This window comes from Ptychodera flava, chromosome 5 (genome assembly GCF_041260155.1).
Source record: "Ptychodera flava strain L36383 chromosome 5, AS_Pfla_20210202, whole genome shotgun sequence".
Lineage (NCBI taxonomy): Eukaryota > Metazoa > Hemichordata > Enteropneusta > Ptychoderidae > Ptychodera > Ptychodera flava.
In genome coordinates this window covers 288,961-314,363 of record NC_091932.1, presented here as the reverse complement: position 1 = coordinate 314,363, position 25,403 = coordinate 288,961, and the positions used below count along the sequence as shown (strand labels likewise).

Below are 25,403 nucleotides of genomic sequence, written 5' to 3'. Positions count from 1 at the left end.
AAAAAATCTGTAACTAAGTATGTACGCTACTTGATACAGGCCCCCGTGTAGTTCCTCCTGGCCAATTCTGTAACTATTTAAGTACACAACTTCGTACAGGCCCCAACGAACTTCGCCAAGCCTAACTCTGTAACTAAGTAAGTACGCAACTTCATACAGGTACCCGCGTAGTTCCCCTAACTGTCTCGAGCCTAACTCTGTAACTAAGTAAGTACGCAACTTCATACAGGCCCCCGCATAGTTCCCATAGCCTACCGGGGGTAACTCTGTAACTAAGTATGTATGCAACTTGATACATACCCCCTGTAGTTCCCCTATTTGTCTCCAGTCTAACTCTGTAACTATGTAAGTACACAACTTTGTACAGGCCTAACTCTGTAACTAAGTAAGTACGCAACTTGATACATGCCCCCGTGTAGTTCTCCTAGCCTAACTCTGTAACTGTTACACAACTTCATACAGCCCCCCCGCATAGTTCTCTCAGCCTAACTCTGTAACTAAGTAAGTACGCAACTTTGTACATGCCCCTGAATACTTCCCCCAACCTAACTCCGTAACTAAGTAAGTACGCAACTTCATACAGCCCCCCACGTAGTTCTCTCAGCCTAACTCTGTAACTAAATAAGTACTAAACTTTATACATGCCCCTGCGTACTTAACCCAGCCTAACTCTGTAACTAAGTAAGTTCGCAACTTCATACAGGCCCCCGCATAACTCTGTAACTATGTAAGTACGCAACTTCATACAGGCCCCCGCGTAGTTCCACCAGCCAAACTCTGTAACTAAGTAAGTACGCAACTTGATACAGGCCCCCAAATAGTTCCCCAAGCCTAACTCTGTAACTAAGTAAGTACGCAACTTGATACATGCCCCATGTAGTTCCCCTAGCCTAACTTTGTAACTATTAGGCAACTTCATACAGCCCCCCACCCCCCACCCCATGCGTAGTTCTCTCTTGCAAACTCTGTAACTAAGGAAGTACACAATTTGATACAGGCCCCAGCGTAGTTCCCCCAACTCTCTGTAACTAAGTAAGTACGCAACTTCATACAGGCCCCCGCGTAGTTCCCCCAGCCTAACTCTGTAACTAAGTAAGTACGCAACTTGATACAGCCCCCCCCCCCCCCCCCCCCCCCGCGTAGTTCTCCCAGCCTAACTCTGTAACTAAGTAAGTACGCAACTTCATACAGGCCCCCGCGTAGTTCCAAGAGCCTTACTCTGTAACTAAGTAAGTACGCAACTTCATACAGGCCCCGCGTAGTTCCAAGAGCCTTACTCTGTAACTAAGTAAGTACGCAACTTCATACAGGCCCCGCGTAGTTCCCCCGCCTAACTCTGTAACTAAGTATGTACGCAACTTGATACAGGCCCCAGCGTAGTTCCCCCAACTCTCTGTAACTAAGTAAGTACGCAACTTCATACAGGCCCCCGCGTAGTTCCCCCAGCCTAACTCTGTAACTAAGTAAGTACGCAACTTGATACAGCCCCCCCCCCCCCCCTCCGCGTAGTTCTCCCAGCCTAACTCTGTAACTAAGTAAGTACGCAACTTCATACAGGCCCCGCGTAGTTCCAAGAGCCTAACTCTGTAACTAAGTAAGTACGCAACTTGATACATGCCCCCACGTAGTTCCCCCGCCTAACTCTGTAACTAAGTATGTACGCAACTTGATACATGCCCCTGCGTAGTTCCCCCAGCCTACCCCCGCCATTACCATATTTAACCTCTAGTCATTTGCATAATTTTTGTGTACCCCTATAGTCGTGTCGGCTACATGGACTATCTACCTGAAAGAGACCTCCTGGCTTTAGCCAAAGTAAATATCTACCTGGTTTTAAAACACTGTCACTGATTGGTCAGAATTCCATATATGGAAGATTTTTGCCCAATAGAAAATATCCAAACAAAATGGCTCCACTACTCCTTGTATTTATCATGACGGGTCGACCATGACCACATTACAGACAATGGCAAGGCTTCTTGTGGTTTGGAATTTTAATAAAATAGTGACAATAATCACTGTTCGCTCCCATACAGTTATCAAAACAAACCAACAATTGTATGAAACATGGACATACACATACAGACAGACTGACATTAACAGACTGGCACAGATTGATGACATTGACCCCAAATGTGCCTTGGCCCATGAAGAGTGATAAAGATATAACAAAAAGCTGAATGAAATGATAAAATAGTTAAGTATAGGCCTACAGACACTGAGGGTGAATATGTTACAGCAATTTGATTAGTTTCTTTTCGTTTTCTACTTCTGTGATAATTTTTAAGACAACCAAACTGCAAGGCAGTTTTAATATGTATTGACAAACATGTTATCTTTTACAAGCACACAGCAAACTGTTCATGATTTTTCATTTACAATATTTGACATAGACTGAAATACATAACATGCAACCGATATTTACATTTTGCCCATGCACCAGATACATGGAGAGATTTCAACATACAATCATCAACTCAGAAACCCTACAGGGAAAAGTAAACATTGTTTTCTTCCAGAACAGCTGGTACATCCACATTTGAAGCAACTTACAAACTTAACCAATTATACAAGGATGATGACACAAGAGATAAAGTTAAGAAATTTAACTGTGGTGAACTTGACTATTCCTTTCAAATCCTTACCTAACTTGATTGACATCTTAAACTAAAATACACTGAATGGTTAATTGCACACAAAAATACATCAGGGGTGTACCATTTGATAAAAGGGGGTTGTCTGGAAGATTGATGAGGAACATTATTTTTTTTATCCGATACATTTTACATTCTTTTTTTCCCACTATCCCACCTTTTCTTTTTGACAAACCTTCTGTGGCTGATTTTTTTATTGACATTTGTTTGGATTTTTTCAAAATCTGCCAGGACTCCCCCCCCCCCCTCCATCACTCTTTAACATTGAAAAACACTTTGAATATATTTGTTGGAAACCAAACATGCTGAAATCACCTCAGCTATGTTTTCTCATTATTTTTTACCGCATTTCAACACCAAATACAGTTTACCATTTCAAATGCTTACTGAATCACCGCATTATCTTAAACATAGGGCCAATGTCCCTGAAGCTACTATAGACATGGATACAAAATTAACTATTTCCTGACTGTATGAAATCATCTCACTAAGGTCATCCTAGGGACCTGTTAGCCAAATATTAAAACTGTCTGACCAGCGGTTTTGAAAAAAACAAGCGACCCAATAGTCAACAGAGCTCTGCTGTGTTATGTAGAGAGCAACTTTTCGTGACATATGTATTGATGAAGAAGGTTGAGATCTTTGATAGCTCATTTCAGGATGGCCTGACCTAAAATGGCAAAATTAGCTGCAAAAATACAAAATTGATGATTTCATCATAACTATGTATAAAAATGTATACCAAATATCAAAGCTATCACGTGACTAACTTTTGAGAAACAAATATTTTGACCAAAAACGGCAAAAATTGACCCAAAAATACAAAAATTGAAGATTTCATCAAATTTCACTATATCACACTAAGAGAACCCCTAGGAACCTGTATACCAAATATCAAAGGCATCAGACAAGTAGTTTTAGAGAAACACATTTTTTGACCAAAAATGGCAAAAATTGCACCAAAAATACAAAATTGCAGATTTCATCATATATTCTATATATCATATTTAGTTTATCTGTAGGAACCTGTATACCAAATATCAAAGCTGTCTGACGAGTGGTTTTGATGAAATAAATTTTTGACCAAAAATGACAAAAAAATTCCTTAAAAATACAGATTTGCATATTTCATCACAATTTGAACAAATCCAAGTTGGGTTATCCCTAGGGACCTGTATACCAAATATCAAAGCTGTCTGACCAGCGGTTATGAAGAAGAAGATTTTCTACCAAAAACGCCTTTTTTGGCACTAATTTGCATATTTTCAACAATATCAAAAAATCAAAAAAGCACAATCATTTCAGGTCAGCCCAAAGTACTTACATGCAAATTTTTCATGTAATCTGCTCAGTGGTCATTGAGTTTTTCAATTTTGACTGTTTTTACATTTTTTCATTTCATTTGCATATTTTTGGCAATGACAACTTCATTTGAACAAAATCTCATCTACAGCCCATCAATCATCAATGTACACACCAAATATCAAGATGAAATGTGCAGCGGTTTTGGAGTTTTTGATGTTGACGGACAGACATACAGACATACAGACATACAGACATTTCCCTAGCCTATAAGAATAGCTTCCATTGCCATATATACATATGGCTATGGGAGCTAAAAACACCAGTCAGACTGTGACTACAGATAACTGGTAATTTTTAGAAGCTGGACCAAAATTTTGTGAGGGTGAAAGACATTTTCTTTTCACCCAAATTTTTTAGTATTTCCAGAAATGTTTTTCGGAAGTCATATGACATATGGCCTGGCCAGCAACGATATAGGCCTACCGCTAACCCAGTTATGCAAAATGTTTGCTTTTTACCCTGTATCCTTTTGCAAAGTTAGACACTATGACTTTTAACCTGGGTCAAAAGCCATAAAGGTCTTAATGGGGTCCTAAAATAACGAGATATTAGGTCTAAAATGGGCCCAGTTTTTTTTGTGTGCGGCCACACACCCATACCACTTCTCTGAATAGGAACCCCCCCGGCCTGCCACGCAGAGCTGATAGGGGTCCAGCCGTTTAGCTCACTCGATACTACAGTGTGGAATTACAACGCAGCAATCGCTCTTCACAGGGGTCGTGTTTAAGTATAAATCGATCAGAATTTATCGTGAGGGAAGTTGAGCGCCGGGGTCCAAGCACAGGCGCTCTTAGCTGGGTAGTCTGCTAGATTGATCGATTTTCTGCTCGATCCATCGATCCCGCCACTGCACAACATAGTGAGCCAATGTCATTATTGTGAACACGGCTAATAAATAAATAAATACTAGACACCAGTGAGTATGACGTCGCAGTAGCGCACGGGCACTAACGATAACGAGCGCCCGTGGGTCAAGTGGCAATCCCAGCAAGTAAAATTGTAGCTAGCGAAGATGAGCATGCACACATAAGATAAAGCAGATGCCAGCTAGATACAAATACAGAAAGATAATCTCTAGACAACTAACGTAATATTACGTCCATGTTTAACCACAGGTTATCGTAACGTTGCTTGGATAGTCGTTCGAGGCGGGCGGCCGCAGGTCGCCGTTTACTTGGAAACGGCGACCTGCGGCCGCCCGCCTCGAACGACTATCCAAGCAACGTTACGATAACCTGTGTGTTTAACCACGTCGAGTTGTATCACCTGTTATATCATCATGGAAAGCTGTTGCTGATCTCACGAATTCTCCTTTCCCTCGTCTATCCATCGCCTCCTCAACACTGACTTTCTCCGGTTTTCCCCCTGAAGACATGACAGTTAATGTTCTTGAAGAGAATCTTGACGTCGAAAGTGATAAGGAAAAAGTTCTTCCCCAAAAAGAGTGAAGTGAGGAGACAGCCGCCAGATTAGTAAGCAACTCACCTTGTTTGAGTCAAGGCGTACCGATATCGCTCGACAAGCATAGGATATGCTGAATCATGATGACGTTACGTGTTTAGGCTTGGTAAATGAACTCAGATTCTGTCTCGGATTCTCTTTCGAATTCGAGTTCGTTTGATAGACCAACAGAGTGCCCGTGATCGAACGCGCTAGGGTCATTGCACGCTGAGAGCTGGGTACCTAATTTGCATGCATAATGAGGATTTTGCTTCAAACCAACACGCACACCCAGCGCTCACAAGTGACGGTTGGTCGGTTTTCTCCGTAGTGGGAAAATACAGATTTTCGTTAAAGCGCTCCATAGATTTTCAAGTTGTCCTTTTATTTATTTATTTATTTATTTGCTGCATCCCTTTTAGATCAGGGGCTCACTAAATAAAACATTAGGAGCTGCAAAACACTGATGAAAAATAAATCCTCTATTCCTTTCTATTCGTTCCTAACAAGTGTTATCATAGTCTGGAGGGAAAAAAATCAACTTCTGTGGAGTAGTTTTTCGTGAATCCCCGATGTTATTTTTGACCGCGGCCAGTGCAAGGTCCTCTTAAAAAGTGCGTCCTTTTCGTTAACAAGTCTTTGACGACCCCAATTGGGTATTTCCTCCAAGACCAGACCTGCATTACTTTGTGTAACTAATTATTTTTGGTGTTCAAGGTCTAGTTACTGAAAAATCGCCGGCGAAACTTTGCTCTAAATCTGACTTCGCCACTCCCTATTCATACTTAGATGGCCGCCAGTTTACACGCACGTATACACTGACCGTGGACGTACCACTTCAGTTACAGGGTACGTGGGTATCTGTACGTAATGTCCCTCCATGCACAGTGTCACGCGTGTCTGTGCAGCGTCTGTGGCTTCGCCGACACACATGCACGGTGTAGTTATTTATACGGCAAAACAACGTCCGGGTTTACACGTCACTTTTAATCGACAATTAACACTAACAATTTCAAAAGAAATGTATACAGAATCTTTATACACGAGATAAACTTCATGAAAGCATTAAACATCTTACCATCGGGTATCAAATACGTGGAGTTTTCTGAACGCTGGGGTGAGGTCATCGCATAGTTACAGCGCTGTAAAAGTGCGTCGTTCGCGTTAACATAGTCCTACACTGTTCCAATTCATACAGAACGCGGGAAAACCAATCATGAATATGTATACAGAGTTTGAATGGGGTTCACAGCCTTTAACCCTTGTTTCTTAGCCAATCAATATACAGATGCGTATCCCCCTATGTTTTAGACGGGTAGTGGCTCCATGTAATTTGTAACAAGATGGCGTATTCATTAATATTAATAAGTAGCATAAATATTCATAAGCTCATTAATATTAATCATCTGTTTATTACTGTTATTATCAGTGATAATATGTTATACCAGTGAATTACTGTTCATAGCTGTAAATACTGTTAATTATTGTTATTATGAGTGATAATAGGAATATACCCGTGAATAACTGTTACCTACTGTATCTACTGTTCATAGCTGTTAATACTGTTAATTACTGTTATTATCAGTGATAATATGTATATACCCATGAATTACTGTTACTCACTGTATTTACTGTTCATAGCTGTTAATACTGTTAATTACTGTAATTATCAGTGATAATATGTATATACCCGTGAATTACTGTTACCTACTGTATCTACTGTTCATAGCTGTTAATACTGTTTATTACTGTTATTATCAGTGATAATAGGTATATACCCGTGAATTACTGTTACTCACTGTATTTACTGTTCATAGCTGTTAATACTGTTAATTACTGTTATTATGAGTGATAATATGTATATACCCGTGAATTACTGTTACCTACTGTATCTACTGTTCATAGCTGTTAATACTGTTAATTACTGTAATTATCGGTGATAATATGTATATACCCGTGCATTACTGTTACTCACTGTATCTACTGTTCATAGCTGTTAATACTGTTAATTACTGTTATTATGAGTGATAATATGTATATACCCGTGAATTACTGTTACCTACTGTATCTACTGTTCATAGCTGTTAATACTGTTAATTACTGTTATTATCAGTGATAATATGTATATACCCGTGAATTACTGTTTGCTACTGTATCTACTGTTCATAGCTGTTAATACTGTTAATTACTGTTATTATCAGTGATAATATGTATATACCCGTGAATTACTGTTACTCACTGTATGTACTGTTCATAGCTGTTAATACTGTTAATTACTGTTATTATCAGTGATAATATGTATATACCCGTAAATTACTGTTACCTACTGTATCTACTGTTCATAGCTGTTAATACTGTTAATTACTGTTATTATCAGTGATAATATGTATAAACCTGTGAATAAGTGTTACCTACTGTATCTACTGTTCATAGCTGTTAATACTGTTAATTACTGTTATTATGAGTGATGATACGTATATACCCGTGAATTACTGTTACTTACTGTATCTACTGTTCATAGCTGTTAATACTGTTAATTCCTGTTGTTATCAGTGATAATGTGTATATACCTGTGAATTACTGTTACCTACTGTATCTACTGTTCATAGCTGTTAATACTGTTAATTACTGTTATTATCAGTGATAATATGTATATACCCGTGAATTACTGTTACCTACTGTATCTACTATTCATAGCAGCTAATACTGTTAATTACTGTAATTATCGGTGATAATATGTATATACCCGTGAATTACTGTTACCTACTGTATCTATTGTTCATAGCTGTTAATACTGTTAATTACTGTTATTATGAGTGATAATATGTATATTCCCGTGAATTACTGTTACCTACTGTATCTACTGTTCATAGCTGTTAATACTGTTAATTACTGTTATTATGAGTGATAATATGTATATACCCGTGAATTACTGTTACTCACTGTATTTACTGTTCATAGCTGTTAATACTGTTGAATACTGTTATTATGAGTGATAATATGTATATACCCGTGCATTACTGTTACTCACTGTATCTACTGTTCATAGCTGTTAATACTGTTAATTACTGTTATTATCAGTGATAATATGTATATACCCGTAATTTACTGTTACCTACTGTATCTACTGTTCATAGCTGTTAATACTGCTAATTACTGTTATTATGAGTGATAATATGTATATACCCGTGAATTACTGTTACCTACTGTATCTACTGTTCATAGCTGTTAATACTGTTAATTACTGTTATTATGAGTGATAATATGTATATACCCGTGAATTGCTGTTACTCACTGTATCTACTGTTCATAGCTGTTAATACTGTTAATTACTGTTATTATCAGTGATAATATCTATATACCTGTGAATAACTGTTACCTACTGTATCTACTGTTCATAGCTGTTAATACTGTTAATTACTGTTATTATCAGTGATAATAGTCAAGGAGCTATAATATCTCAATGGCATAGGCAATAAAGGGGACTATTTGACTTCTGTAAATTTTGAAAATTTAAAACACAAGACTGGAGTCAATAAAATAATGTGACAACCAATACATTATTTTCTCAATGTAAATATGTAAGAAAGATGTACAAGTTCTAAAGAAAAACATAGTGCTGATAATTGTTGATTTTCCTAGAAAAGTGTTCTATAATTCATAGTTAAAATTATGCTAGAATTTTCATTTTGTTTTCATTTGTTGCAATTTCGCTCCTCAGGGATATTTTACCAGTTACCTCTTGTACATAAACATTTTAGTAGCAGAAGTATGGTTGGTAGACATCTTTCATACAAACTGCTAGTTCTTTCTACTTGCATAGAACAAGATATTTATAGGTACAGTTGAGAATCAGTGACGTGGTATAGTTATGAAAAATGCATTAAAACTTGATTTCAAATTTATAAAAAAATTGCACTGCTACTCCATTTGAAAAAAAGTTGATGCAGGTCTGAGAGTAGAAAACAAAAATGCTGAAACTCTTACTGTGAAAAAAAATTGCCCCCATACCAACTTCCTCCATACCCCTCAGAAATCAAATGGTGTAATTCCCTTATAAGCCTCAGGAAATTAACATACACATGTAATTTACCAACAAAGACACTCATCCCTTTCATGCAAAACTGTCTGTCCACTAAAATAAAGGCTCTAACATTTATCTTGTGCGTGCATGTTTACGCCAGCATTTTTTTCTTCGTGCCCTCTGAAAAGGAAATATGAACCATAATCGTCCGCAATATTAGCTGACTTATCAAGAGAAATGTTACAGAAACGAGGGTCAGTGACCACGGTACAAATGTTAAAGGGAAGAGGTTGGGTAGGTCCACAATGTCGTATCTTAAATCACCCATCATCGAATCTGTTACGTTTGTTTCAAGTATACCCAACTAATTAAAGATTGTGAAAGAAAAATACAAAATGCCATATGTACTATAAATGAGACAATACTAGATGAGTCACCCTTTCTATTGGTTTACTGTTGCTGTTTCATTCACAGGCGCTCCTTAGTTGGGTAGTCTGCTAAGTAGATCGATTTTCGGATCGATCTATTGATCCCGTAGTCGATATGCCCGCCACTGTGAGTATTTAGGTTGCAGTGGCGGGCATATCGACTACGGGATCAATAGATCGATCCGAAAATCGATCCACTTAGCAGACTACCCAACTAAGGAGCGCCTGTGGTTTCATTTAACATTGATATGACAAACAAGCCTGCGACACCCCTAACCTCTCGTTTTTAAGACGCCGCATTCTTAACTAAAAGTCGGCAATGTAATGTAATAAAATCAATGTCATGCATATGCGTGACTGACTTCCACTGACTCTACACTGTATCGCTGAAAGTGACCCTGACACTTAAATTCTTTAGGTGAAATGTCTAAGCAAATGTTCACACATACCAATAAAGAGTGGGAAAATAAAGTATTGGTAAGGTCAATGTCAATCAGCTTGAACGGCGTTTAATCTAAGCCGAAGTTTACTTGGACACAAATGTCGATCCGATTGGCCAAAGTAATACTTTGCACAAGACAAATAAAAAATAGTGCCACCAGTTAAGGAACAAAATAATAGACCGGTTTGGCTACACGTTCAACGTGAACGCGAAAGCGTAGAATCCACCACAGTCGCTCGAGAGCTATTCAGCTCTGGGACTATTCGCCCCATAGACGAGTGTACATAAGCGGGTTGTTTCTCGCTTACGTACACTCGTCTACGGGGCGAATAGTCCCAGAGCTGAATAGCTCTCGAGCGACTGTGAATCCACGTTCGCGTTGGCGTTGACGTGCCCGACCCAAAAAGTGTTTGGCCACGCCTTATCCGACTGTACGTAGCACGCTTTGGCAAAGCTAGTAGCCATATCCGTCTGTACGTAGCACGCTTTGGCAAAGCTACACTTTGGACCTTCGGAAAGTGTATTGCACGATATGCACCAATATGGAAAAAGTGTGGACGAATCGTAAAACGTGATCACTATTAAATAGCAAGCTTACTGTTTGCACACATAATTCAAGAAAAATACGACACTTTCTTTTTCTAAACACGGGAAAATATTCTAAATGTAGAACTTACATGAAAAAGGCTCTTTCCGTAACGCGAAATCGTGAACGTGAGGGTCCACAACACAATTCGATGATATCACCACAGATATTCGCGATGTGTCGCGTTCACGTTCGCCTCGAACGTGTAGCCAAACCTGTCTGGTGTGAACAACTGTCCTACTCACGTTTACAAATTCCCCGTCAATCGTACATTACAAAGGACATTCTCAATGCGGTAAACGTGCTTGTTTGTTAACATCTCACCAATCCTTAAATATGCTTTTTTACCATATACAATTGTCTTTTTAACAGCTGATCGCAATCATTTTACAACGAATGAAGGGCGTAACTGTATCTGTTATCGTTTCTAGGGCCTAAATAAGAGAGGAAAAGACTTGAGTGTAATAAATTTACAATAGAAGTAATGAGCATTCTGTAATTTGAATTACTTTTCACAAAATTGTGCTGTCTATAGCAGTAGAGCTAGGTTTTCGAATTTCATATAGTAGGCAGAAAAATCGGTAAATGTTTATCATTAAGGGAGCATTCGTTTTTTACGGGGGTCGGTCGAAATGGGGGGAATTTTACAAAGAAGTTTCTAGCGGGTTAAAATTTAATGAATCAATGGTCGGGGAGGATTTGTATTATAGCAAAGGGACTCAAAATTGCTATGGAGTCCAAAAAAATGCCGGTTTACACTCTTTATATTACAATTGTTTTTTTAATTTTAACCCACCCCGTTAATTCTTCTCCACCCTTCATTCATTGGTTGGTTTATCAAGTCTTCTAGGGCAGTGGACGTGTCCTCCCCTGCAAACTTAGGGGGGGGGGGCAAAGAGACACTTTGCCCTCACTTTGTTGAGTGACTTTGCTTTTGAGTTCATAAGCTTAAAAATGCAGCTTTGAGATCTGTATTTTAAAAGAATTTCTAACGTGGGAGGGGACACCCCTCAAACACTCACCTCTTCATTCTTCTTCACCCTTCATCCATAGTTGGTTTATCCAGTGTACCAGCGTAGGGGCGTTCCCCCTCCATGCTATTGGGGGAGGGAAGACATACTTTGTCCTCCCCGAGCGTTATTGAGTCTACTTGCTTTTGAGTTCATGAAAATGCAGCTTTGAGCTCTATATTTAGCAAAATTTCCTAATGTGGGAGGGGGACACCGCCTCCCACACCGACCTTCATTTTTCTCTGGGTTTACAAAGTCTACCAACTATGATCTCATGATTGAAATTCTGCTGACCACCCTTTCCCGTCAAAAACGAATGCTCCCTAAGTTGCAATGGTAATAGTGATTGTTGTACGTTTTTTAATTGCCGAAAAACTTGTGTCATATCAAATCAAAGAGATCTGTAGACCAGCGTTGATATCAGAAACATGGCACTTGATATCTGTCAAAATCAAAACGCCCTGTGGGACCGGCTGGATCGTTGGGTTCAGGCGTTTAATCCAACTAAAGGATTGCAAACAAATCGGCAGACTTACTCGTGTCGCAACAGAAAGGCATGTGACGGTATCATTGAATGGTCAAATGCACTGTTGCAATGACTTGGAATCGGGCAGACATTGATTCATGTCGAAAGCACTGTAGCATTGTTCAAAGTAATTGCCTGCGGGATTTATTGAGTTATTGACTAGACAAATTGCTTATTGATACAGTAGCTGTTTCAATTATTTTGTCAAGTTTCCCACACCCAAGGCAGTTACTTAAACCAATTTCATTGCCGTTATCTGTAAACATTAATCAGCTGAGAATATTAACGTCGGAAAGCATCTGTTCCTGCAATCACTCAGAAAAGGAAAAGTAAATAGTTTGGAAACCATGTTACCGACCATTACCGGTATGTCGTATGTATAGTATACTGCACGACACCCAGCTTACAAGCATAAGTAGAACTAGTATTACAGGAGAAAAATTTTGATAAAAATATCTTTAAAAATCTTCTTCTTCAAAGCTACCAGTCAGATAGCTTTGATATTTAGTACACATGTCCCTAGGGATGATCTATTTCAGATTTGGGCAGAAATATGCAAATTTGCATTTTTAAGGAAATTTTTACTATTTTTGGTCAAAAAATGAATTTCTCAAAAAGTACTGGTCTGATAGCTTTTGAAATTTGGTATGCAGGTTTCTATAGATGCACTAAGTAATATATATTTTGAATTTCTGATGAAATCTGTAATTTTGTATTTTTGGCGCAATTTTTGCCATTTTTGATCAAAACATGTGTATTTCCGAAACTACTTATCTGATAGCTTTGTAATTTGGTATAGAGCTTCCTACAGATGAACTAAATGATATTTATTGAAATTATGATGAAATCTGCAATTTTGTATTTTGGGGGCAATTTTGCCATTTTTGGTCAGAAATGTGTATTTCCAAATCTACTCATCTGATAGCTCTGCAATTGGGTATACAGGTTCCTACAGATCACCTTAAGGTAAAGTGCGACGAATCTGGACGCGCACACGCTTTAGAACGTTTTTGCGCAGATTTAACTCCAGCCTGCCGCAAATGGGTTATTTTGAAGCGCATGTATTTAACATCACCTGTCATTGTTGAAATTGCACTTTTACCTAATTTTTTGACCCAGTCTCTTTGAAATACATGTGACCTATAACCTTGTCATATTTTGACCCCCTAGGAAGCTGGTTTTTATTCAATATGAGCGAAAGTAACATTTCTCTCCCATTTACATGGTGCATATTACCCATTCACCTGGAGATATTGTAAAAAGTAGCGTGGTGACACCCTTTTATTAAAAGTGTAAACTAAATGGTATTATGTCAGGATTTTATTCGCCAAGTTTGGTCAAAATGACACCATTCAAAGCGACAGGAAGAAAGTTCGAAAATTATATAGTGATATAATTTCGATATCGTCATTTTGTAGTCGATACTTATGTTAAAATTTCTTCACAAACATCATGGAAACTATACATTCGATAGATATGGATCTTAAGTCTTGGTATTTATTAAAATTAACTCATTTGCCAAGCGTTATATAATTGCTTTCTTTAGTTTAAGTGAATTATATCATTTTTATTTATTTCTAACGACGCCATTTTAACGTCCTTTTCCATGGAAACGAGCGTGGTGACCCGAATTTTTTATTACATTTTTGCACTTGCAAAACTTCCAAGAATATTTGTGCAAAGTTTCAAGAAAATGACACCACAACCTTATTTTGACGTAATTCGTAGTGCTTCACCTAGTAATATTTATTGAAATTATGATGAAATCTGCAATTTTGTATTTTTGGGGCAATTTTAGCCATTTTTGGTTAAAAAATGTGTATTTCCAAAATTACTTGTCTGATAGCTTTGAAATTTGGTAAACAGGTTTCTCTAGATGAAATAAATGATATTTATTGAAATTATGATGAAATCTGTAATTTTGTATTTTTGGGGCAATTTTTTCCATTTTTGGTCAAAAATGTGTTTCTCAAAAAGTACTGGTCTTACAGCTTTGAAATTTGATATACAGGTTTCTATAGATGAACTTAATTTGATCTTTTGAAATTATGATGAAATCTGCAATTCTTATCTTTGGGGGCAATTGTTGCCATTTTTGGTCAGAAAATTTTGTTAGTCCCCACGGACACCGTCTGGGGGGACTTATAGGTTTCGTCATGACCGTGCGTCCGTCCGTCCGTCCGTCCGTTCACGCAGATATCTCAGACATGCCCAGGTCAATTTCTTTCAAACTTTGCACAAGGATATTACCCTACCCCATACAGATGCATGTCGATTTGTTTCACAATGCGATCAAATTTGGCCGTGTTAGAGGACTTTTTAATTTACATCTCCATAGACTCCCATGTATAAGTCAGCTGTCCCATCAAGACTAATACTCCTATTACAAGTGGGGACAGTAAGTCATTGTCAATGACTTGTTCTCAAAAAAACTACTCATCAGATAGCTTTGGTTGACATGTTCTTAGGGATGATCCACTGTGATATATTCAAAGTATGATGAAATCTTCAATTGTGTATTTTTGCAGCTATTTTTGCCACTTTTTTCTGGCCACTGGATTAAGCTATCAAAGATTTCCACCTCCTTCATCAACATGTGTCAAAAATGGTTATTCTCTATAAAACACAGCAGAGCTATATCGGCCGCTAGGTCTCTTGTCTACTTAGTATTTGATTCCTTAATTTCTCATAAATTGACACTTTATATGGTGGAAAAAATAAGAGAATCTAAAGTTCTTTCACATTTTGTACACTGACGTTCAGTTTTCAATGAAAAAAAGAATAACCATTGAGCACTAGTTTTGTCATGTATAAGTCACAATACTGGTTGTATGATGTATTTGACTACAATTTTTCGAAATTGCAAGTCACTATATGTTATTTTGATTGCTTTATCACTTCCCTGTACACTGTATGTACCTTAGTACAAATATAAGAGAGATATCGCATGTTTTAAAAGGCAAAAATTAATCATTTTATTACACACAAAAACAAATGTAATGATTGTTTTCAAAGATTTTGCAACACTGGCAAATCATCACAGCTATTTTTTAACACTGGAAAAGTTATCAAGAGGCAATATCCATGACATAATGCTGTACGTACTCCAGCATATACTTGTGTAACTCAATAAAATTGCACTTTTGTTATTACAGTGTCATGAAAATAAATTTTCGTGACAGATCAAGTAGATATTAAATTTTGTCCCATGGGAAGCCGCGTCTATGACATTGCCGATATTTAATAATAATAAATAATAATAATTTTTATTTTTCTATACCGTTAATCCATAAAATGCTCTAAACGGTTCACAAATGTAAAAAATAAACAAACCTTTGACCCTAAAAAACATGCAGACACAGGAAAATGTATAAAATCTTAAAAAGACAATTAATTAAAAGCTTTGCAGAAAAGATGCGTTTTTAGACGTTTCTTAAAACAATCGATGGTATTGCACATTCTAATATCAGCCGGTAAATCGTTCCATAAACGCGGAGCGACATGGCTGAAGGCCCGTTTGTATATGAATGAAGACCTCGTTAACGGAACCTCAAGCAAGCCCGAATCTGAAGAACGTAGACGGCGCGTATTACTCTTGGGTGTTAAAAGGTCAATGATATAGATAGGCGCGAGACCATGAAGTGCCTGAAAAACCAGTAATAAGACTTTGAATTCAATTCTACGCTCGATTGGGAGCCAGTGAAGTGATCTTAAAACAGGAGATATGTGATCATACTTGCGGCAGCCAGACAATAGGCGAGCCGCGCTATTTTGAACTAGCTGTAATTTCCGTAGTAAACATAAGGGAAGCCCAAGAAACAATACATTGCAATAGTCCAACTTAGAAAAAATGAAAGCATGAATGAACCTTTCAAGTGACAATCGATACTATGACAGGACCCCACGGACGATACTAGATTCATTCAAATCGCGCGTAAATATCCGATATATATAGGCCTATATATCGGAGATTTCACCATCTTACAGTTCTGGCCAAACCCGACTTACAAGGACTGACTCTCGCTTCGATAGTAGCGATACTAGATTCTGTCAAATCGCGGGTAAATATCCGATATAGGCTGATAGAGGGACTGTGGGCCTGTGGCTAAGCTTATATCGGAGATTTCGTCACCTTACAGTTCTGGTCACATCCGACTTCCAAGGAATGACTCTAGCTTCGATACTAGCGATACTAGATTTTGTCAAATAGCGCGTAAATATCCGATATATATATCGGAGATTTCACCACCTTACAGTTCTGGACAAACCCGACTTCCAAGGACTGATCTAGCTTCGATACTAGACGATACTAGATTCATTCAAATCGCGCGTAAATATCCGATATAGGCCTACGGTATATCGGAGATTTCACAATTATACAGTTCTTATCAAACCTGATTACAAATTTTCAAAGGACTGACTCTAGCTACGATACTGGACGATACTGGATTCATTCTAATTGCGCGTAAATATCCGATATATCGAAGATTTCATCACCTTGCAGTTCTGGTCAAACCCGACTTCCAAGGACTGACTCCAGCTACGATACCAGACGATACTAGCTTCTTTCAAATCGCGCGTAAATATCCGATATATATCAGAGATTTCACCACCTTAAAAGTTCTGGTCAAACCCGACTTCCAAGGACTGACTCTTGCTTTTATACTAGACGATACTAGATTCTGTCAAATTGCGCTAAATATCCGATATTTATCGGAGATTTCAGCCCTTTTAGATCTAGCTAAGCCAATCTAACTTCGATATTGTATAGTCTAGTAGCCGTAAATATCGGATATCATATAAAAGTGCAATGTCGCGGAGTTCCCCAACAGACGGAGGGGCAGAGGCAGAATATCGATGCCTTTCTTCGAATAACTGTCTCAGATCCTCGGTAATCGGCCGCCTGTCAATCCCAGTAGAAACACCAACAGAATACCTGTTAGCTATGCTAAACATTATTCTGAAAAACAACACATTCGAATTTAACAACAAATTCTACAAACAAACATGTTGGTGCGCAATTGGATCGCCATCGTCACCCGAGATTTGCCGACATCACGTTTCACGAATTAGAACTGGAAATCATATGTGAACACACAACAAAAATATCACTATGGTGTAGATTCAGAGACGATAGTTTCCTAATCTTCATTGGAACGGAGCACGAACAGTACAGCGGAACAGTCTAGTAATTAAAAAAATGCATCCTACTGTAGGCCTACTTTCCAATTTTCATATGAAAGTTATTCACACCAAATAACATATCTTGACCAAGTCATTTACAAAGGTCAACGATACAACAACGAAAACATACTAGACACTAGAACACGCACAAAACCAGCAGATACATTCCAGTTCTTACACAGTAAATCATGTCATCCAAAATCAACCTTCAAGGGCCACAGGTCCAGTAGACATAATTTGTGATGATTGTTTCCTATTATTGTCATAAAAAATAATTATGAATATTAATAAATTATTAATATGAATGTTACAGAATATTAAAACATTTTTACACACAATGTCGTCTACTTTGTGTAAATGCTGTCTGGAAACTCCATTGTTGTGATAATTATGATTATTAGGGGCCTAATAAATTATGATTATGATTAATAAAGTCATATTTTACACATTGTAATGTGCTTATATGAACAACCCTCTGGAAACCCTTATATAGTTTCACAATCTATGCCAAAATATACAAGTGACACCATTGCCCAGGTTCAGTCTACGGCGAGAGTTACCGTTGCCCAGGTTCAGTCTACGGCGAGAGTTACTACACAGTGTATATTATATACACTGTGTAGTAACTCTCGCCGTAGACTGAACCTGGGCAATGGTAACTCTCGCCGCAGACTGAACCTGGGCAATGGTGTCACTTGTATATTTTGGCATAGATTGTGAAACTATATAAGGGTTTCCAGAGGGTTGTTCACATAAGCACATTACAATGTGTAAAATATGACTTTATTAATCATAATCATAATTTATTAATAATCATAATTATCACAACAATGGAGTTTCCAGACAGCATTTACACAAAGTAGACGACATTGTGTGTAAAAAAGTTTAAATATTCTGTAACATTCATATTAATAATTTATTAATATTCATAATTATTTTTTATGATAATAATAGGAAAAAATCGTCACAAATTATGCCTACTGGGCCTGTGCAAGGGCCTGATCAAAGGCGAAATACACAATAAACTGACTCGAATGTAAATATCCTAGCCTCCTTACTGGACGAACAAAACACTGACAATGATTAAGCCACAAACAGAGAAACAAAAATCCAAGGGGAGAAAATATCAAAAAAAGCGACTAAGGAAGAAACCACACTGGTTTTGAAACGTAGCGTCAAAGGATCACACTGTCATTCGACAGCCAGATTACGGCTACGTCTCACCATGGCTTATATCTACACCAATAGCCAATCGCACAAAATAAAACATGAACACAGAGAACGAAAAAATAGTGTAGGTGAAATGTGGAGCCGTTTTCCCTTTATTACAGTTGTGAACGTATCAAACGCAAGGGCTAAATCAGTTAACGATTGCATTTGGTCTGCATTCAGATCATCAAAGCGACGATGACTCGGTTTGAACCGCATATGCAGCAGGTAAAAAACAGAAGACAAGCAGTACGACGTCTTTCATTTCAGCCATCTTGCTACAATGCGTACTATGCTTGGTCATACGTACACACCTTTTGAACTCGAGAGGGCGCATTAAGACGTCTTAAACACCAAAACAATAGCTTGAGGAAGCTTGGCCAAAACTTTCAATTTAAGTGATGGGAAATGCCATATTTGTGGCCAAGAAGAAACACTGGAACACATCTTATTTGAGTGTAAATACGTTAAAGAAATCTGGCAGAAATGTATTTCTTTCTTTGTCAGAGAACACAACTTTGATAATAATATCAATATCAAAAGATTAGCAATTGCAGGAATCGAAAATGATAATAATGCAACATCTGACATTATTTACTGTATTACTTCCTTTGTAAAATATACAGTTTGGAATATTCGAAATTCGGTTACTCTTGATGGGATTAAGGTTTCCCTTCAATCGTATGTCATGCAATTGAAATGTTATCTCTCCTCATGGATGAATACATTGTATTTCACTTATAAGATGATGAACAAAACTGAGGATTTTATCACAAAGTTTTCAAGCCTTGTAAGACTTGAAGGAGAAGAATTGCATCCTGAATGCATTCATATGATGATCTTTGTAATTAAACTGCTAATTATTTGGGGTTTTTTTCAGACAAGACGCATTGTAATTTTAATGCATTCACAGTTATGTAGATTTGTTTTATTTGTTACTATGTTGAAATAAATTTATCTTTTTCAAAAAAAACCCAAAAAACAATGGCTTAATTTTGTGAGTATGGACGCAAGCGGACTCAAACTATTAATCCCCTGTGTTTACAATTCACAAATAGTGTTGCAGAAGCGTTTCAATTTTTACCTGTCTGAACATAGCAATAGAGTCTATGGGATTAGCAGCGTGCGATCTATCTTGGAAGAATTAAGAGGTGTTAATGGGTCGGGGACGGAATGAAGCTGGACCCGATCGACTGCACAACGTCCGGTTCATAGACATGTGCATGCGGGTATACGGTAATAATATTTTCGGGTTACAAGTTACTCCGGATTACCCGCAAGTCCATTTTTAGAAAGAAAAGTGTTACAACTATTTTGAGAAGAATTCGTGCAAATTGTTTTAAAGTACTTTTTACATATTGGTAGCGAGATTCGATGCAACTAGAAGTCTGCAGGGAGTTAGTATGTTGCTGTAAAGTGACAAAGTTTCGAATAGAAATCCGAAACACATACCGCTGCAGTTCCAGACTTGACAGCAGTTGACATCACAGAGTTGTTTATATTCCGCGATCGTCCGTGTATCTCCGAATTTTCCCTCATTTTTGCGGTTTTTTAACCCTCGGGATATTTTCTGTGCGAGGAGTGCTCCATGATTCGGTAAAGTATGTATGTTAACTACTGAAATGTTGTTGTTTGAAAACTGTGAACGGCCAAATTTACGAGGACAGCGTTCAGCTTTGTGTAAATGCATGTCTACCTTCTCGCTTCTGACTTCACCAACCGTTGGAGAGTCCCGATTTATCGTAAAGTTTCTCCTGACAGCGAAAGTCAGTGTTACAAATATATTTTCTAGTACTTTGCGGATGTACACATGTGTAGCTTATCCGAACTTTGGTGTTTCTTTAGGCTAAAACAGTACCAAAATGTTAGAGGTCGTGTATTTGAGCTCCGATGGAGTAGTCATTTTTATGTTCCCTGATTTTCGTCAAATGTTGCGTGACAGATGAAATAAAGGTCAGATTTTCGTTTCGCAGGACTGGGGAAGTGTAAAGCTGTCTAACTTGTAAATGTTTGTTGTTATCGGAGATTTTTATGGTAGGGATGTAAACTTATATTGTCGATACCTAGCAAGAGTTTTCTGCAGCGTCTATGGCTAAATGTACACTGTTTTTATCGTCTGTTTTTTTCCCGTTGGCTTCGGCTAGCATCCAAAATGTGATCTTCATCGTTACCAGAACATTCACCATGACTAGTTTCAAAAAATCCCTCAAATTCTCCGTGTCATTACTCGGAACGTGCCATGCAAGAGCAAAGTGTACATATTCAGAACGTCAGTTTGATCGTTAATGAGATTCAGTGTTAAGTACGAAGTATTGTTGTCGGGACCGCTTGGTAAATAAACTTTAATATATTCCAAGTTAGATCGCACAAAGAAACCTCGGCAGTTGCGTGTCCCGTTTTTCTCGAGGGTCTATGCTTTAAGTATGTGATCTTGCTCTTATGGTACTTGCTGAATCAGTGAAAGGTCAAACATGATGAGAGACAGAGAGAGAGGGACCCTCCTTCGCTAATGACGCCGATGGTTTGTTCAGATTTCGCGCCGTTAACCTCAATATTGTTATGTAAATTACTGCAGCAAACGTGGTACTTTCGCGGACGAGAAACTTCCCCCACCTGTATTTTATTTTTTATTTTATTATTTTTATTATTTTTATTTTATTAAACCTTGTTTAACGAGGGTAGCCTGGTAAGCTTCAGTAAAGATGCTTATCTTCCCCAGGGCCCTCAGATGATGCCCTATTGAAATTTCTATGGTTATACTGTGTCATATACATTGAAAATTGTATCATATTTTCGAATAACCTTCCCGCATAGGCCTTCAGTGACCTTCGTGACCTTCAGCGTTTATCGAACGTAACCTGATGCGGCAACCGACAATCGTATTACAGAGATGAATGGTTGTTTTTCTTTCTCTGTATTGTTCACTTACATTTGTAACACATCTTGATGTACCATACCATACTCTCTGTTAGTATGTGTCGAGTAAATAAAGATTGATATTGAATTGTGACCCCGCAAATCTGAGGTCACCCATACCAACGAAGTAACCCGCATATCAACGGGGTTGTATCTCGAAATACCGTTGGTTTACTTATAATTACGGCGTGCATACTGCTTTAAAAACTTGAATTAGGTCTCAAAATTAATATTTGATGTGAAATTGTCAATGGAATTAAAATCACGTCGCATAATTTTGGCTGCGTGCAGAATGGTTACTTCAAATCATCGCATGATCTGCTATGGTGAAGTTCAGATGAGTGAAAACATACCGGGGCATTCGAAGTTTTAGGAGGGCATAAAAACGGCTTTGAGTCATGTAATATTCTTCAAACTGGATAGTAATATGATCAGGAAATTTGATTTGGGATCAGAAAATCGTAAAAACTAAGGGCATGTAAAAAAAGTAAAGAAGAGAACCTTAGGGTGTAAAACGGAGGGACGAAAGTAACTGTACGACTTTTTTATAAAAAGTGATAGAAAGTTTAGAAAAAGTGACATAAATAAATCTTTTAGTCACCATTGAATGCACCATGTACTTTTTATCGAAGAAAAGTTGTGATTTTATTCCATATGATGACTCTTAATTTTGATTGTCAACGGTAATTCTTACAGATTGACCACCCCTACTATTACAATCGACGAACCATTGTCCAAAACTTTGCGCAGTGGATTTGTGCAGCGTCTGTATGGGATGGGGTGGTTGGTATTTGTCACATGACCTCGCTGGGAATATAAAACCGACTGTACCACGTGAACAGCTGGTCTAAAGCGCGTTTGATATGATGAACACTGTACTGGTCTTGATGTTACAGTCAACTGTTGTTATTATTTCTGTAGTTGGCTGTGCTTTAAACGTATTTTACATAGCTTTCTACTCGGTACGGTGCCGCTGCTGCAGAGTTAGCCTGCAGTTTCCTGTGGAACTCCAGGACAAGACTGAACTGAACTGAACTTCGGTGAGAACGACGTCCGTTTGCGTCGAGCGACAGCCGAACGTACTTCAAATACTACAATAGCGATGCGACTCCTGACGGACCGGCACGGGGAATGAATTAATTTGTTTTTGAGAAAAGCGAGGGAATAGGGAGCTGGTAAGTACAAGACGCCTTGTCTTCGAGCTGATTTTGTGTTTCTTGCCACAGACAAATTTCTCCCGGTCTGTGTTCTTGCTGAACATCTCGGCGACATGGTTGTTTTCGGCGCACTGGAATTTTGGGAACCACCTGTACGGCAATTTGTTCATGCTTTGTGGTGAGAAAATTCTTCGTACCACATGGGTTAATTCCAGTGTCAAAGCTACATAGTGGGCTAATAGTTTTTTGTATATAGTAATTTCTTGTCTTGAAAGGCTTGTTTATTTTTATGACTCTACATTATTAGACAGGACGAGAATTTTTGAAAATTTGTCTTGGGTGGAACTGGAAGATATTTCCGAATTCCCTGTGTTTGGAAATAAATACGTCTGGGAGCATTTGATTAGCCAATTGATAGAAATAGTCCCCAGTTTGTTGGTTTATGCAAGTTAACATCTTGGTGTGACTTGTCTAAATTAGACAATGACATTTCTAATCTCGGTTTGACTTGTTTAAATCATGGATGTAAAAAATAGACGCTATTTTTGACGCTGCCTGTGGTAATGCACGGAAAGACTCGACGTTTACCGATGACAACCCGAAAGCACGCTATGAATAGAATAACATGCTAATCCCGTTACGGGATTACGAGATAACAAATCGGCGGCAACTATCCCTTGAACAAAGGACTAACAGGAGAATTTGACATTTTTCCTAGCCATGTCAAATCCCCTACTCTCGGACTATAAAATGATGTCACACACCCAGGGGCTGTGTACAATTGCTGTGTACAATAGCGCTGTTCACGGTTACACGTTTGTTCCTAAATATAGCTGTACGCGCGCGACATCGGACACACAGCTTGAAATGCGGACAAATTTTATCAATGTTGCACACATGGCCGTTTTTGCAGGTTGTACTCTGAGTCCTGAATATGCCTTTTATTATTCATTGTTACACTAGCAGTCACCTACTAAGATTTGTTTTCGTCGATTTTGCATGGGCAATTTCAATTTCTAAAAATGCGGACAAATATTTATTTTTGCATATTAATAAGAACAGTGACGTAAAGTTATTAAAATGACTCTGAAAAGTTTGACAGACCTCGATACTGCTGAAAACCATCGACACAATCAGTTAATGATACCGTAAAATCTTAAAAGACGTAATTTTTTGCGACATTTAGGCCTACAGTCCATGATGACGCTGAGTTTTGCCTGCCTGTCGTAAAACGGTATACATCGAAACAATTTGAAGCCCTACTCTCGGCCTCTGAGAGTATACACGACAGACAGTGCAACTCGACAAAACTGTTAATGATAAGGTCGCTCTGTTTTATAAAATGCACACTTGTTATCACGATATGTCGTGGTAAGAGTCGGCCTTGTGAACTTTGGTTAAAGACCAACGAGCAAGCAAGATGTTCTAGCGGTCCACAAACAAACGCAGCGAAACTTGAACTTGACTGTCGACTGCAGGTAGTGCAATTGGGCTGTCGTGTAACATCTAGTCCTTGTTCAAAAGTTGAGGTAAACAAATTCCTCCATGTTCAAAACCAAATATGTTTAGTCAACAGCTCTTCTGTGAACTCTTCTGTGAACCGTTTATGTTTTTAACGCTTCAATAATAATCAAAGCGAAGAAAACTGAGTCAGTCTGATAAAATGAAGGGCTGTATTTGTACATTTGTGTACATGTAAATTCCGAACTCTTAAAGTGTGGAACTAGTGAAGTAATACTGGGTGTTGTTATCATATGACACAGATATGCTGACATTACCAGGGTTACACTCTCTAGACGAGTATTATTATAATATTGTGTCACATTGTTGCACCAAAATCAATCCATTCCATCATTGCTAGAATCTGCATGCACGGACGTAATTCATACTGATCTGAATGTAATCAGTTGCACCGTGCTATGCGCGTCGATTGGAGGGGTTAGACTTTTCGTAAATGTAAAAAGTCGCAAGACAAAAAATTACTATGTTGCGACATTGTCAACTCCCACCACCCCCGGTCTGGTGTACCATAGAGATCAAATTCCCCACTACCAGGACACGAAGTGCGATCAATATCCCCTGTTGCCCCACACTCCCACGGTGGAAAACATTGATAGGTGCATGACATTCAAGTCTGAATCGCATGATTCAGAGTCAGTCATCATCTGCATCTGTTACAGGTCTTGACGGAGAAATTTTCATCATTTATTCCAAATTTCAGTCGGTCATAAGGACCGACATGTTGCCAAAAACCTTCGGCCCGACGAGAAATCTGTCGGTCTCGGACCGTCGGACCGACGTTAATTTCGCACACTGTATCTCGAACACTTTTGTTCAGAGCAACATTTTGACTTTTGAAAGTTATAACAGCGCACTTTACGCTGGAAATTTTATATGAGGTTGATGAATAGTTAAAATTCTCTTATAATATTAGTGCTGGTATCAATACATATATTATATGT

General features: G+C 38.2%; 1 protein-coding gene and 1 long non-coding RNA gene across 4 annotated transcripts in view; one reads left to right on the top strand and one right to left on the bottom strand.

Annotated features, from left to right (window-relative positions):
• The window catches only part of LOC139132394 (glutathionyl-hydroquinone reductase YqjG-like), an 87,479-nt gene extending 81,816 nt beyond the window's left edge, over positions 1-5,663 (bottom strand). Inside the window, exon 1 of one of the 2 annotated variants that reach the window (XM_070698721.1) lies at positions 5,286-5,663. In XM_070698721.1, coding sequence (XP_070554822.1) covers positions 5,286-5,394 — 109 coding nt within the window. In that variant the 5' untranslated portion in view covers positions 5,395-5,663. The remainder of the gene's footprint in view (positions 1-5,285) is intronic. The other variant, XM_070698722.1, reaches the window with a different exon arrangement.
• A 16,911-nt stretch (positions 5,664-22,574) lies between these two features.
• Positions 22,575-25,403, top strand: part of LOC139132741 (uncharacterized) — a 97,717-nt gene continuing 94,888 nt past the window's right edge. For both annotated transcript variants that reach the window (XR_011552394.1, XR_011552393.1), the window contains exon 1: positions 22,575-22,959. This is a non-coding gene — a long non-coding RNA (uncharacterized lncRNA). The remainder of the gene's footprint in view (positions 22,960-25,403) is intronic.